Below are 14,796 nucleotides of genomic sequence, written 5' to 3' on the forward strand. Positions count from 1 at the left end.
GAGATCTTATCTCTGGTGCTGGCCACACACAAATAAATAAATACCCAGTGGGGATGAGCACTCCTCCGCCCTCTCTTGTTTCCGTGTCTTCCTCTTCCTCTCTCACGCCAGGAACACCTTGAACCCTGTCCTCGCGCTCGTCTCTTTCTCTCTCTCTCTCTTTATCTCTCTTGGTCTCTCTCTCTCTCTTTATCTCTCTTTATCTCTCTCTCTCTCTCTCTCTTTAATCGAACCTTGACCAGCACACTCACATCCCTCCAATTGACCACAGCGCCTTCTCTCCAATACTCTCACACATATCATGGCATCCACAACGATTACCCTCACGCCCGCCTCGCCCTCATTCGTCTACACCTTCACACCCGAGCAGCTGCAACAGCCCCCTTCGCCCTCGAAGCCCTCCTTCCAGACCCCCTCCTCCACCTCCTCCAATTCACAGCATGCCAACCGCCACTCCTGCCCTTCCTCCAACAACCTCTGGCAGCAGCACCAGCAGCAGATGCAGCAGCTCCAGGAGAAGCCATTCCAGCCCTCGCCTCCCCCTGGCCGCGCTGGAGGTCCCAGGCTGAGCCTCGACACGTCTCAGGAACGCCTTCAAAAATTCACTGTGGTCCAGCACAACAACCAGAGCTACCTCAAACTGTTCACCCCGACTCTTGTCGAATCTCCGGTCAGCTTCTTGAGCCCGACCCAGCTGCTTGATGATAAGAAGCTCTGGGAGAACGGGCCGAATGAGGCCTTCCAGAAGAAGCTGGATATGGAGAAGCGCGAAGTTTACAAAGGTAAACCTCATTGTAAAATTCGCCCGTTGAATACCGAAACATGGTTGACTCTGGCTTTTTCCCATTTTTGAATTCTCCATGGCTTTTCCGATACCCTCCCCCCCCCCCCCACTTTGGATATTACTTGTTGTCAACCCAATCTGCACAAAATGGCGATGCAGGCTATGCGTTGGATGCGCATCTCCCTTGATCATTGACTACAGCATAGCCCTCTCACTTTCTCTATGGGCGGAGCATACGCCACATGCTGCGCTCGGGTTTCTGTATAATATTTGTATTTCCCTCCCTCTTTATTCAGTCAGTCATTCGTTCCTCGCTATATTTTTTTTTCTTTCTTTGGAGCAACATGTGTTTGCTATGTTCACAGATGGGCTGGATGGTCCAGGGTCTTGATAGATAACCAGCCCATTATGTAATTTTTTATTTTATTTTTGTTTTGTTTCTGTTGAGTGAGGTCGGAACGAGAAGTAGTGCGGATTCATGTAAGGGTTCGCGAAGCTTTGGTTCTCAGGGCGTTACCCAAAAAAATTTATCATAGTCTCTTTCGGTAATGAGGACTAGACTATGATGAAATGAGCCTTTGAACTTATGGTGACATTATACAGACATGTTAAACTAGTCCAGTAGTAGACTAGTTGGCTGTGGTGTGTGGGAATCACATCGTAGACAATAGGCGACGGGTGTGCAACATCACAGATAGATCGCCGCTAAAGAGTTTACGTGTGGTCTATTTTTGTTTGCAGTTTTTTGTGCCTCGTCCGGATGATGCGTTTTCGTTTGGGCACGTTCTTTTTTGTAACTGCAGTCTAGTGACATAACAGCTGAAAGGGCTACTTCCGTGTTCAATACCCGGTAGTCTGCTAGTTTCTAACCCTATTCTTCCTTTTTTTTTTTTTTTTTTTTTTTCGTCCTCTTATCTATAGCGCGCTCAAAGCAACAGCTCCGAGGATTCATCCTGGGCATCTGGCTCGGATGTCTGATGGGTCTCATCGTCGTGCAGCAGACCGCCGGCAAGGTCTATATCCCCAGCCATCTAGCGAGGTAAGCATCCCCCCCCCCATTACATCAAACAGATGGATGGACCCACTATTGCTCTTGCAACATCTCTCTTTCTTTCTCGCGTCTTGCATGAATACAACACCACAACACAAATGCGCCAATCTGCGTGATGTTACCGGACAATCGACAAAAAAGAAGAGGACCGTCCTGGAAATAGAAAAGAATGTTCCGGTCCGACCCAGTCAGCACCCTCCCGCAGCGGCATCCCACTTCGCCCTTCTTTCGGTCATAAAAAAAATAATGCGCCAGGGCGTATATCCCTTCGCAGCGAATCACAATCCAGATAATCTCAACATGTTCTGGGACGAAAAAGGGCGTGGATGGCATTGCGCCGGAAGGGGGGAGGGGGTTGTTATCTCCGATGTCCTTGCATTGCATCCATCGTTGAGCTACCACACATATACGCCCATCCATCGACAATGATCAGAGGTGTCCAGCTGTGTACCCGGGCCATTTAGCTTCCTTCCATCGCCTCCATCTGCATGCACCGTGCATCATACACACACACATCAGCTACCAGACAGGAACCACATCCCTATCCACATACCGAGACAATCAAACACAATCGAAAAAAAAAAAAAAGGATTTTCGATCATCCGTTCCTAACCCCTCCTTTTCTTCCTCCTTTTGCCCTTTTTTAGACGCGACACTTCGCCACTGCTGCTCATGATGGTCTTGGTGAGCTGCATTGCCGCGGTCAGGTCAGGAACGCGTTGCATGATCTCGGCCATCGCGACGTGCGCGGCCGTGTTGACGTGCTTCGCGACCCTGATCGCCAACCAGAGTCGGTACGCGGCCGAATTCCGGGTCTACAGACCTGTTCAAGGGAACGCCTCGCTCCGCAACTGAGCTTTCCTCTCCTCTGTGAAAGCGGTTCTTTGTTCTACATTATTGCATTTTTTTTTTATTCTTTTTATTCTTTTTTTTTTCTTTGTATACAATTCCTCATCCTCCTCGCACGCATGGGGGGAGGGGAGGATGCATTCATGACACATACGCACTCGCATTACTATCCCCCTTCTCGTTCTCTGCTCAAGACTAGCACTGTCTGAGTAGACTGTACACAATCCCCCTCCTCCTCCTCACACACACATACTCTCTTCATACGCACTACCTTCTTCATCTCATCTGTATATATTTTCATCCTGTGCCATTTTTCCCCATCTCATCTCCCTCATCTCCTCATCAGTCGCTCTCGCGCGCTCTCTCTCTCTCTCTCTCTCGCCCGCCATGTAATATAATATCAAAATCGCCTCTCTCACTCTTTCTCTCACTCTCGCTTGCTTGCTTTGCTTGCTTATCAAGATCATAATAATATAAATAACAAAGTAAATAAAAAAAAAAAAGATCTTTTTCATTCTTTGTACATACACAAAAAAAACCAGTTCCACAGAATTATGATCTTTTTATATATATAAAAAAAAACCAGTTCCACAGAGTAATGAAAAAAAAAAAAAAAAAAAAAAAGGGTGAAAGGGTGGAATGTAAAAAAATCGGGGGAGGAAGGGGGGAAGGAGGGGGGGTCTCTCTTTCGAGCTTGGCGTTTTGAACGCGTGTAACCCCCCTCCCCTTTCCCCCTCATCTGCATTCATAGCACAGCTAGACTATAGGTAGGATTTTTATATCTTGACGCGTCTGTTTTTTTTTTGTTTGTACCGTGTTGAAGGAAAAATATTAAAAACCTCTTTGTGCACACGCTAGTGGAAGATCCTTTTGGACAGAGGTACTGGAGGAGTAAACCGGGTGGATGATGTATGTGGGTGGGTGGGTGTGAGTGTGGGTGTGTTAAAACTAGTCTAGTCTAGGCAGGTCTTGGAAGTCTTCTTTCGGAAAAAGCTGTAGTGGTTGGATTATTCTTAAGAAGAAAGGAAGAATAGGGAACAAAGAAAACAAAGCCAGGTGCTCATGAGAGATATATTTTTATATGCTCCACGTCCCTCCCACCCTGTGTAGACAAAGTATAGTCTATGTTGTACGTCGGTCATGGGAAAAGTGTAATTTCTCCTGATGATACTAATGATAATAATGATAATAAGGCCTACAAAAAAAACCCCCCGCGAACGAGTGAGTGAGTGAGAACGTGTTCGCTGTATCGGGGGGAGGGAGAGAAGGGGGAAAAAAGAACTTTTGTTATGGTCCAACGCGGAAATATCCATCGTCCTCCGCTTAACAGACTTTGACGCCCTCATTCCCCCCGTTTTTTTTTTTTTTTTTTGGCCGTTCATGTTCGCGTGGCCGTGTGTCACGAACCTTCAGCCTACAGCCCAAGAAAGTGACTGTCCTCAGAGTCGACGAGGATGGATTATAGTTCGTCTTAACTTGGAAACTCGGACCTGAACTCTTTTCTTTTTTCGCCGCTCAGTTACTCCTTGAGAGAGGGAAGCGGGGGGGAGGGAATGAGGCGCGTGTTGTGTTGTGTGTGTGTGCGTGGCATTTGTTCATCCTATCAGTTTTACTAACCAGATTTTGGGACCGAAAAAAGATGACACTTAGTGAAGGACCCAGGAATCCCAAGAGCAATTGACCTTTTTTTTTTTTTTTTTTTTTGGCTCATGGACGTGATCCTCCGTCCGTGTTTTTACAGTTTGCGATAATAACTTCAATGGCCCCCCTCCCCGGTGTGTGCAGCGTGGCCGGTGATCAAGGCAGTAGACAAACCTTGAATTCTTTAAATCACCCGGCTCTCCATTCTCCTTCTTGGGAGAGATGAGGGGCATGTGGGGAGAGAAAAGAGAGGTGCTTTCCCCCCCCCCCCTCTCCTCATAGACTAGGTATATACATCGTCCATGAGAATCAATGGGGCCTCCATCTACCTGATCGTCACGCCGTCGCCCACCCCCTCCCCCCCTTTGTTATCGTCTTGCACTCTGAGCTGTACCTCCAAGCAGCAGATCAAATTCAGGAAGCAGGTTTGCAGTTTGAACGATTTGATATGAAGCCTCCCTCTGGGTGGCAGTGTGCATGAGTGGCAGCGCACATCATGATCAAGATAGAAAAAAAGAAAAGAAAAAAGAAAAAAGAATGCGCGCATCCTTGGCGTCTGCATGTACCCTGACCGAGCTCCGTTTATGGTAAGCAATTGATCTTAATTCAAAATTCCTCATCTGTCCAACTGGTTGTGTTGCAAAAAGCAAAATAGCTCACTCTTAAAAAAAAAAACCAACCGGGTCGACGTTCATTTAACCGCTCGCCCGAGGGCTTTCTTATTAGGCACATGGCCAGGTGGTGTTTACAGAATTCGATGATCTTTAGACTAGCCCAATTGCCCAAATGGCCCCTTCCACTCTGGATTGTAAGTGCCCAAAGAAAAAACGTCGCTATGGATTTGCTTTGTTATATTCACATTGATGGCAGGAAAATCGTTGGCTGTGTGTCTGCACCACCCGACAGACTAAAGGTGATAGATAACGGGGACACACGACACAGCTAGGATGGGATGATGATGACATGAAGGGATCAAGCGGACGAAAAGGAAGCATGACCTACGGAAGAAGTTCCTCGCTCTCTCTCGGCCAAGAGTCCTTAAATGGAAGTGCCCGTTCTCGTGGAGCGCATAAGATGATGTGTGGAGGCGTAAAGAGTCCTGGGCAGCCAATGGCTCAGGGTTTTTTAGCTCGCTCCGAGGCATTCTTTGCTGGTGATCCTCTGAGCAGCACAGATAAAACAACAAGGCTGCGCGAAATAAGACATGACCTGCATCAGGGGGAAGGAGACAATGTAATGATAGTTTAAGTAATGATAAGCCATTTAACCTAATTGTGTGATGCACATCCAGAAGTGCTTAAAAGTGAAGGGCGTCGCCCACGTTTTCCTTCCTCGAATCAATCCACCATCACACCTCTCGACATCCGTCTCCATAACGCATCTCTCCTCAACAGCCTTTCTTTTTCTCTTCCTTGCTTATTCTCTTTCCTCCCGTCCATCCCATATACCCTGCTCACGTACAACGACCACTGCTTGCTTTCACAGCCCGGGTTTTTTCTTTCTTTCCCCATTGAAGCAACATTCTCTCCTGATCAGCTGAACACTTTGGGGCCCCAACAGCCAGCAACCTAGGACTCGTCCACAGCAACTGAACGACAGCACTGGGCTCCTTGATTTCTGTGCTCCCTCTAGCCTCCTTTCTGCTGTGTTTTCTCGGTCGGCTCCCTTCCGCCTTCGTGTTCTCTTTTTTAAAAAAAAAAGGCAGCTGCAGACAATTGAGCACCAAAAACCAAACTTTAATAACGCTCAGCCAATCGCCATCGTTCCATCGTTCCCTTGAAATAACCGCACGCCTCTCGCAACCAGCTGTCAACCTCTTTTTTTCCCTCTCACCTCGCCCTCTCCATTCTCACGTCCACTCTAACCAAAGATGCCGATGCAAATCTTCGAGTTCCAGGCTGATAGCACGGTCAGCCTGGCCAGTAACGCCGCTATCAACCGCAAGAGCTGCGACCATTGCTTCCTGAACCGAAAGACCTGTGACAAGGTCCGGACAGCAGAAGACACAGGCGACAAGTGTAAGCGATGCGCCAAAGATGACCGTCCCTGCACCTTCACGCCCACGGTCCACCTCTACCATATCGCAGACTGTGTCGGTCGCCACCAATGCCGCGCAAAGGTCATTCAGGCTATGGGAGGTCGCAAGAAGGAGATCAAGTTCAAGACGATCGAGATCCCAATTGTCTGCGACATGGACTCGGAACTCGACGTGGCCCTGTATGACTATATCCAAAGGCAGCCCAACTTGCTAGTCTACAATAACAGGATAAAGTCGTTCCTTGCTCAAGATGTAAGGCTGTCTTCTTGGTTGCCATTTGAAAAAAAAAAAAAAAAAAAAAAAAAAAAAAAAGCATGTTGCATGCATGGTTGTTGTACCTATCGTCCTAATTACTGTCCTATACGCTTTATTCAACACAGATGCTCGGCCTGACAGAGGAACAAGAAGACAACATGTCGACTACACAAAACGATCAAGGCGTACCGGATTCTGTAAGAATTGTCCCTATTCGGCATTGCTGCATGTATTGGTATATCTTTGACAGACGTAGGCAGCATCCTAACTTCCTAACTGTGTATGTTCTTTTAGTCCTCCGAGTCTCCTAAGCATAGATCAAAGCGGTCTTTCGATGCAGAAGAAAGCAGTGACAAGGGTACGTCTGGTAATAACGCGCTCACCTCACCCACCCAAGGGCCCCACAAGTTCAGGATCATGGCCTTGATCGATGCCCATCAAAACCAGAGCCAAAGCCAGAGCCAGAGTCAGAACCAGGACCAGTATCAGCAGCAGCAGCAGTCGCCAGTGGACCAGGGATGTCAAGTTTCGAATGGCGGCAAGAGCCCGGTGATATCCCCCATGGACATCACAGGCCTCAGTCACATGCCTCCAAGCCCCAACACGCTCAGTCCGAATGATGCCCTGACTACTCACCAGAGGCGTCTCTCACAAACCCTGGCAACATTGGGTTTGCCCCCGTTGACTACGACGATGGGACAGTATGGAACCAACTTTCAGGGTCAAACGCAGCAACCATATCAGCAGCAGCAGCAGCAGCAGCAGCAGCAGCAGCAACAACACCCTTATGCCCAACAAAACCCGTACCCTCAGGCCTCAATCTACAACCAACAACAGCAGTACCAACAACAACAGATGTTGAATGGATACAGGAGCACGAGCCCTATGCCACCGAGCCCTTTGGTACCTAGCCCAACACGTCATTCTCCGCAACCGCCCAGTCCCTTGGAATTGTCGCTCAACATCGACATGAACTTTAGCAACATGAGCGGCAACCAGCAGAGTCTCCACAGTTTGCTCGATAGCAGCCTGACTATGTCGACACAGAACCAGTTCCAGCAACAACAGGAACAACCAATTCCAGGAAGAACAAGCGTTGGGACCTTGACGTCTCCGCAGATGGGATCTGAGAGCAATCCCTCCGCCAATGCAGCGCCCCCATTTGTGATCACTAGGACGAACGAGGATGGAAACGAAGTTGGGTTTTACTATGCTATGCCGACTGTCAACCTCAACCCGGCCTACAGCGATGCGGATCTGTTCCAGGATTTCACAATGATGGATGCCCTCGGAGAAGATTTCGTATGGGTCGAGAATCTGTTTGACGATCCTTCGCCTGAGGAGACTGCTGCCAACATGACGGCCATGTCTGTCGCTGCAGCTGCCGGTAACGTCGGACCTGCGACATCTGCATCGGGCGCAACCGAGAATGGCCTGTCGGACATGGCGACCGTTGCTGAGGATCTAAGCATGTGCGGCAATGCGATGATGACAGGCACTAACGATGTCACTGTGAGATCTCCAGGGCAAGGGTTTGGGCAGGTCGAGGAGAGCGGGAGCAGGCAGCAGCGGATGTGGATGGAGGACGGGTACGGGCAGACTATGCAAGGTTGAAGAAGAGTGATGTTATTAGATTTCCGTTTCCCGCTGTATATCTCCGTGCCCTAGTAGTCTATCAGTCAGCCAGTCTATCAGTCTATCTAGTGCGTCTCCCCCCTCCCCCCCCCTTATTGTACAATAGTAACGAATGACCGCAGACCGTATAATCGTATAATAGTATAAGCACAAGTACAAGTACAGGTATAATCGTCTTCACCCGCTCCGTGGTTATGCAATGCGTTTGCATGAGGGCTGACGTCATATGGACAGTGCGCTTGCAGTGCACTACATACATTTGTCCGAGAGATGGCATAAGAGACGAGAGACCCAGTCACGGCGAGGGGTGTGTCTATGTCGATATGTCGATACGCTCAGGATGAGCGAATGTGCGCTGCGGAGACGCGCTCCGCTCATCCGCGCATCCAATAGGATTTGCTTATTTTTAGGACACGAAAAAAATGTTTCACGGCCCTGCCCCGGACTCCAACCCTGCCGGTGACACCATCCCGGGGGCAAGCACGCCCAAGTATTAAAAGGACACATCGCGGCCGCCATCTCCCCTCTCCATTTCTCATCATCCCTCCTGCGCTGTGTTCACTCACACACTCACCCACTCACCCACTCACTCACTCACTCACTCCAGCGACTTTCTTTTCGAGCCTCCTTCGACTCCAATCCTCCCCTTCCTCCCCCACTGACATAGCAACCCACCCTATCCAAAAATGCCGATGATGAAAACAGGATCCGCCAAGGGCTGGCTCATCCAGTCCCTCGCCGAGTTCTTCGGCACGGCCATGTTCATGTACCTCGCCATCGGTGGTGCTGACGCCGTCACTCAGGACCTGGGACCCGGCACCGGCTTAATCGGCCAGGCGCTTGCCTTTGGCATTGCCCTCCTCGTCACCTCCTGGGCCTTCTTCCGCGTCAGCGGTGCCCACTTCAACCCCGCCATCTCACTCAGCTCCCTCATCACCGGACACATCTCCGTCCCAAAGTTCGTACTGTACTTTATCGCCCAGATCTTGGGTGCTATGCTCGGCATTGCCTTGGCTCGTGGAACCACCCCCAGGATCGAGTCCATCCAGCAAGTCAACGCCCTTGTAAGTTGTCTAGCGTTTTACTCTGCATCCAAGCATTTTGTATTGAAGACCCATTTCTTTGTTTCTTTCTTTTCCTAATGGCGCCTTTTCTTTCCCCTCGAATTTTTTTTTCTTCTCTAGAACAACTACGAAAGCATCGCCCGCGGATTCTTCCTCGAGTTCTTCTTGACGACGATCCTGTGCTTTGTCTATCATATGATCGTCCACGAGAAGAACCGCTCGACCTACTTGATGGCCATTCCCTACGGTCTTACCCTGTTCTCTTGCCATCTCTTCGCGACCCGCTACACCAACGCCGCCATAAACCCCGCCCGTGCCTTCGGTACCTCGGTCGTTGCACGTTACTTCACCAGAGAGCACTGGATCTACTGGTTCGGGTATGTCTTTTTCCACTTTTGAACAGATTTTTTTAAAAGCAACTCGACAACTCAACGTGTCTAACAAACGCCTTTCTCTCCTTTTCTTTCACTTGTACTTTTTTTTTTTTAAATACACAGACCCTTGGCTGGAGCAGTCCTCGCCGCGGCCCTTCACGTCCTCTTCCGATTCGTCGACTATGACCACCACTCTGCCGGTATCGATGCCGCGAACGAGGCCGAGTACGAACGCGCCCAGGCCGCGTACAGGGACGGTAACACCGGCAACAACGGAGCGTACACGGATGATCAATACGTGAACAACACCCATGGCGGCGCCGGTACCGGCACCGGTGGTCACCACCACGGTCTTGGTCACCATGGTGCGAACACCGCCAACAACGCCAACACCACCGGCAACGTCCTTCCTCGTTAAAAAAAAAACTGGGAGAATTCTGAAAGAAAAGAAAGAAAGGAAAAAAAGGAGAGGAAGAGAAGGAGAAAGTCTTTTTGAGTCGTTCTTTTTTCTTTTTGTTTGTACAAAGTCAAGTCGCTTTTTTTTTTTTTTTTTATGAGTGAACAACCCCCTTTGGACTGTTCGCCGTTTTCAAATACTTGTGCCCTATAATGTAAATACAAAGTATAATATTAATTATATAATAATAAAAAGGTAAATATCCCCTCCTATATCCAGCTCCTTGACAAAAAAGTCCAAAGTCCTTGGCAGATATAATTCCAGAATAGTCTCTAGGATTTAGACTGGTCAATGGTTGTACCAGTTTTTCAATTTTGAGGAATTTTAAAAAAAAAATGTGTCCGTTGGTGTATTTTGTCGAGAGAGAAGATCCCGAGGATCCATTGTCGAATTGTCGATGAAAAAAAAAAAAGCTTGAAGGCTCAGTTTTCGGTCACAAAGTCTAGGGAGGGACATGGATATTTGTTTTGTTGTCGGTCGCACAGACTATGCTGCCCTCGGACCAATAGGTTTCTTGATTCGCAAACATTTATTCCAAGCACCTAAAGGTGGATGAAAACCCCACTCCGAGTGGGTTTTTTTTTATCAGACCGTCACTGAAGAGGGACGCTGGTCAGATCCATGCGGGACTTTCTTTGCTTGGTACTCATCTTCATCCATTTTCTCATGAATGCGCTTGAGGAGATTCAGTATCTGCACGTGTTCTTCTAGGAAGAGGTTACTAAAGTTGTCCGTGTCGACCCTGAGCAGAATCCGTTGGGGGAGGAGGAGAGAGGGGTCCTCTTCTTGCGCTGCACAAGTTCGTTCAAGGTGACATTCGGTCGCGACCAGGGTTTGCTCGCTGCTCATGAAAGACCGCAACTTTAGCTGCACGAAACACAAGACAATAACCACACAGTCTTGAAAAACGCAGCACAAACACAATGTCGGGCCCGGAGGGGGTTCTCGGCAGGAGAGTAAAACGGCGGAACCTCCTTCCCATCTTTGCGCGAACCATCTCGGACATGGGGCCCCGCCAGAAACTCACCCAGCAACATGCTTCTAGGGGTTGGATTCCAAGCGTTAGCGCTCCCATTCCAACCATCTCGGCCTTGTGATCCAGAAGCGCAGTAGCATAGGGAATTCGGAATTAGGGCAACCTTTTAGGCCCTTAAAGACCTACTCTCATCTGCATCATGGAGACATGAACGAACTAACACTAGGGGGAGGGCACATCCAGTACGTCATTCTGCGGGCATCAAGAACTAAAATTCCTCAGACCAACATGTCTTTCAGATAACCTCAGGTTATCGCAATGAAAGGAAGCAAGCTGGGACAGCGGAGCAGGAATCTGATTGGGAAATTTGCATAAGTGCTACCGACCTGCCGATTTCGATAGGAATCCTCCTTCGTACATAGACTACCCGCAGTGTGAGAATAAAGTAATGGCTGTTTGGCTTCCTTGTTCGGATATGACGTAAACGCGTGGGGAGAGGTTGTCATGTTTCTCTATCTGCCGCTTGATTAAAGACCAAGACCAAAGGATGGCTTCGGAGCCCCCTGGTACACATGAAGCACGGAGGTCCTTTTCATTCAGATTGGATAAAATGTTCTTTCGCGAAGGCGTCATGGGATATTAGACGTTTGAAAGTGTCATGAGTATGCAACCATCGCACGAAAGTCCCCTTGGAACCAGAGGGAACCAAGACTGAGATGCATCTGCCCTCATGAAAAAAGGAAGAAGAAGCAGCAATGACTCGAGTCCTCTGCTGCTGACTAAAATATACTTTAGAGCGAAGAGCTATTCGTCCGTCTCTGATGGTCTTTATCAACAAGCACCAATTTTTTGCTCGGGACAACTGCAACAGATCTGAAAAGCTATGCTGGTAGCTCTTATTCTCTCGAGGTATCCGACTTACGAGCACATCTCTCGAGTATGTACTTTCCCTAGAAAGGCGGAGGTTATGCGTTAGGGTAGCGACAAAGAGGGTTTCCAGATTAGAGAACGCGGTTTAAATCGAATCCTGCAGCTTCTTCAGAAATGTTTTTGCACGTAACCACGAACATGGCGGCGTCCTTCGGCAGGCTATCTAGGATGGAAATTGCAGCTATAGTGGGGGACATCTAGTCGCAACTGTACGTAGAAAACGTTGAAGCTCAAACCCCTTTGAGCTAGAGGTCAAACTTCGATTCTGCGGTCGCGACTAAATGTCCAGCACTGTAGCTTAGCGCTGGGGAGGGCCATGGAAAACATTCATTCGTTCACTTGTGATTCGAGGCTACCAATGTCACCCACAGCTTATTGAGGACACATTGTACTTATAATCCTGTTTCCGAACGATGGTCCTTGATGCACCTATAATTAAGGTCGCATTAGGCAGTACCATGAATCATTGCCACCACGAAGTAAAGGACAACTGAGCTCCAGCGAATATCTTCCAAATAGGTCGTTTGTGTGGAAGAAGAAGGAAGGAATTGACTGTTAGTTTTGATGCTACAAGGAAAAGGAATTATATTATCCCACATCCTTGACGCGTTCACCTGCAGAGCAGAATCTTCAGATATATCAGGTACATTCGTTGCCCAGCTCACCCCGAACGAACAAATAGTAGGACACATCTAATACCAATGGGGGAGCATGTCCACTTTATCCGGAGTGGACAAGGTCCGAAAAATGACAAGGTACCAGCAACGAATACTGAATACTGTCGGACGGGCTCACTTACGGCCGTTGGGATATGAGGAATGTTCCAACTCAAAAAGTAAAAATGGGTTCTGCTGGACAATTTTCATATCCAACAGCAATGGGCGCGATGCAAAGTGTTTAATTGGTGGAAGCAAGGAAGAGGTGAGCATGGCAATTAAGCAGGTAGGGCAAGATACATACAATACGGCGACCAGGAAGGTTGTCTATTTGATTGCATGTTTCTCCTTTTGGCTCATCTACAGTCCAGGTGGACCAGCTTGTCGTCCCAAAGTCCTTCTTAAAGTTAAATGAATGTAGGAATGTAGGACATATGCCCTACCTTCTTCGGCCACCCGCGCGTCTCGTTTACATTGACCTCGCTCGCTCTCCTGCTCTCAGACTTTTCTGCTTGGGGTTTCGTGTCGCCAGGTTGTTATTTCGTTATAAATGGGACCCTCCATCCACCCATGGCAACGATTCTCTTCTCCTTGTCACTTTCACACCCCATTCCTCGAGCCCTACCTTCGCACTCACCTTACCTCCCCGTTTTCACATCCCTCCCGCCTTCCCCGCCTCGCCTCCTCACCTCCTCACCTCCTTTCCTGCCACTTCCTCCATCTCCGCTTCCAGCACTTCAACACCAAACTACAACAAGCAATGGCTGCATTCTCATCCGCCCTGAAGGCCTCCTGGCTTATGTGCCTGGGACTCTTGGTCCTCGCTCTCTTGACGTCAAAGCAGTCTGAGGCCCACATGGCGATGCTCTACCCTACTCCTCGTGGTGGAGTCGGCACCAAGGAGTTTGACGGAAAAATCCACACCTTTATTGGTTACGAGGGACTCAAGTTTCCTTGCGGCGGATACGGCAGGGGTCCCAACACCAGTACGCTGCTCTCTTTAGTTTTTATAGTTCTGTTTTTTTTTTTTTTTGCTTGCATGGTCGTTCTTTCTTTTTTTTTTTTTTTTTTTACCGTTTCTAATCGCTAATCGGTTTGTTGGTTGCTTTTATTTTATCGTTTCTATTGTACAGACCTTAAGGCTGGTCAGGTCGTCCCTGTCCGTTTCTGGACGCCAGAGATGACGAACTTGAATTCGTTGCCAAAGAACAAGATGAGCGAGGCCCGCCACGGAGGTGGACTGTGCGAGTTCTCACTGTCGTACGATGGTGGAAAGACTTTCCATGTCATCGGATCCTACTCCAAGACCTGCCCTGATGGTGAGTGGATTCGACGCCTCAAAAAAAAAAAAAAAAAAAAAAAAAAAGGAAGCGTTGCTTGGTACTATGTGAAAGGGGGGATGAATATATCGAACGATGTGAAAAAGATGATAGCTGACATACCGTTTTTGTTCGATCCTGCCCATTCTCCTCTCTCTCTCCCCCGTTTAGCTTACTACGAGTGGCCAGTTAGAATCCCCGACAACATTCCTTCCTGCAACAGCCCTGGTAAGCTGTCGATTTGAACCTCTCTAGTCTACGCCTCCCTCCTCCAATTGCTGAGGGAAAACGATCAGAGGCGTAACATTGTTGTGCTAATCACAAATGGTTATGCTTGTATTTTTTTTTTTTTTTTTGGTGCCTGCCTGCTTATGCGTCATTATAGGCAAGTGCTTATTCTCTTGGTCCTGGACCGCAAACCTTGTTCCTCAGTACTACCACAAGTAAGTCCTCTTTGCGTTAAAAAAAAAAAACGCCATACCGAAGCAGCGAGCGCAAGTCATCTAATGAACCCCCCCTCCCCCCCTCTTTGTAGCTGTGCTGATGTGACCATCCAGGGCGTCAAGAACGGAAAGTTGCCCTCGAAGATGATGCAAGAGTACGACTTCAAGGGCGTGAAGCAGGGCAAGTCCTTCCCTGGCGATGGTCGCTCCCACGCCCGCGGCACCGGTCCCATCCAGAGCGAGGTCGCTGCCAACACTCGCAATTAATAGACGAACACTTTGCTATTAAACGGAAAGCTGTATAGCGAGTGAGATAAAAAAAAA

At 48.6% G+C, this 14,796-nt stretch overlaps 7 protein-coding genes across 7 annotated transcripts; 5 read left to right on the forward strand and 2 right to left on the reverse strand.

Annotated features, from left to right (window-relative positions):
• Positions 1 to 212: 212 nt before the first annotated feature.
• Positions 213 to 1,083, forward strand: BC939DRAFT_44281 (uncharacterized protein). The gene has a single exon (XM_051554439.1). The coding sequence runs from the start codon at positions 302 to 304 to the stop codon at positions 851 to 853; it is 552 nt and encodes a 183-aa protein (XP_051406486.1). The 5' UTR covers positions 213 to 301; the 3' UTR covers positions 854 to 1,083.
• Positions 1,084 to 1,404: 321 nt separating this feature from the next.
• BC939DRAFT_44295 (uncharacterized protein) lies at positions 1,405 to 2,386 on the forward strand. The gene is made up of 2 exons (XM_051554464.1): positions 1,405 to 1,577; positions 1,706 to 2,386. Exon 2 carries the CDS (start codon positions 1,755 to 1,757, stop codon positions 2,262 to 2,264), a length of 510 nt encoding a protein of 169 aa, XP_051406487.1. The 5' UTR covers positions 1,405 to 1,577; positions 1,706 to 1,754; the 3' UTR covers positions 2,265 to 2,386.
• A 2,214-nt stretch (positions 2,387 to 4,600) lies between these two features.
• BC939DRAFT_44300 (uncharacterized protein) lies at positions 4,601 to 4,950 on the reverse strand. The gene has a single exon (XM_051554475.1). It carries the CDS (start codon positions 4,885 to 4,887, stop codon positions 4,651 to 4,653), a length of 237 nt encoding a protein of 78 aa, XP_051406488.1. The 5' UTR covers positions 4,888 to 4,950; the 3' UTR covers positions 4,601 to 4,650.
• Positions 4,951 to 6,644: 1,694 nt separating this feature from the next.
• On the forward strand, positions 6,645 to 8,582 carry BC939DRAFT_469137 (uncharacterized protein). Its single transcript, XM_051557984.1, has one exon. The coding sequence runs from the start codon at positions 7,036 to 7,038 to the stop codon at positions 8,230 to 8,232; it is 1,197 nt and encodes a 398-aa protein (XP_051406489.1). The 5' UTR covers positions 6,645 to 7,035; the 3' UTR covers positions 8,233 to 8,582.
• Positions 8,583 to 8,948: 366 nt separating this feature from the next.
• Positions 8,949 to 9,716, forward strand: BC939DRAFT_403827 (aquaporin-like protein; the record flags this gene model as incomplete). Its single annotated transcript, XM_051552769.1, has 2 exons — positions 8,949 to 9,317; positions 9,438 to 9,716. The coding sequence occupies 2 exons, from the start codon at positions 8,949 to 8,951 to the stop codon at positions 9,714 to 9,716; spliced, it is 648 nt and encodes a 215-aa protein (XP_051406490.1).
• Positions 9,717 to 10,529: 813 nt separating this feature from the next.
• Positions 10,530 to 11,579, reverse strand: BC939DRAFT_469140 (uncharacterized protein). The gene has a single exon (XM_051557985.1). The coding sequence runs from the start codon at positions 11,230 to 11,232 to the stop codon at positions 10,954 to 10,956; it is 279 nt and encodes a 92-aa protein (XP_051406491.1). The 5' UTR covers positions 11,233 to 11,579; the 3' UTR covers positions 10,530 to 10,953.
• A 1,891-nt stretch (positions 11,580 to 13,470) lies between these two features.
• Positions 13,471 to 14,739, forward strand: BC939DRAFT_482029 (uncharacterized protein; the record flags this gene model as incomplete). Its single annotated transcript, XM_051559080.1, has 5 exons — positions 13,471 to 13,696; positions 13,844 to 14,029; positions 14,201 to 14,257; positions 14,415 to 14,472; positions 14,565 to 14,739. The coding sequence occupies 5 exons, from the start codon at positions 13,471 to 13,473 to the stop codon at positions 14,737 to 14,739; spliced, it is 702 nt and encodes a 233-aa protein (XP_051406492.1).
• Positions 14,740 to 14,796: the final 57 nt, after the last annotated feature.

Source organism: Gamsiella multidivaricata, assembly GCF_025024155.1.
Source record: "Gamsiella multidivaricata strain RSA 2152 chromosome Unknown BC939scaffold_126, whole genome shotgun sequence".
In the NCBI taxonomy this organism is placed as follows: Eukaryota; Fungi; Mortierellomycota; class Mortierellomycetes; order Mortierellales; family Mortierellaceae; genus Gamsiella; species Gamsiella multidivaricata.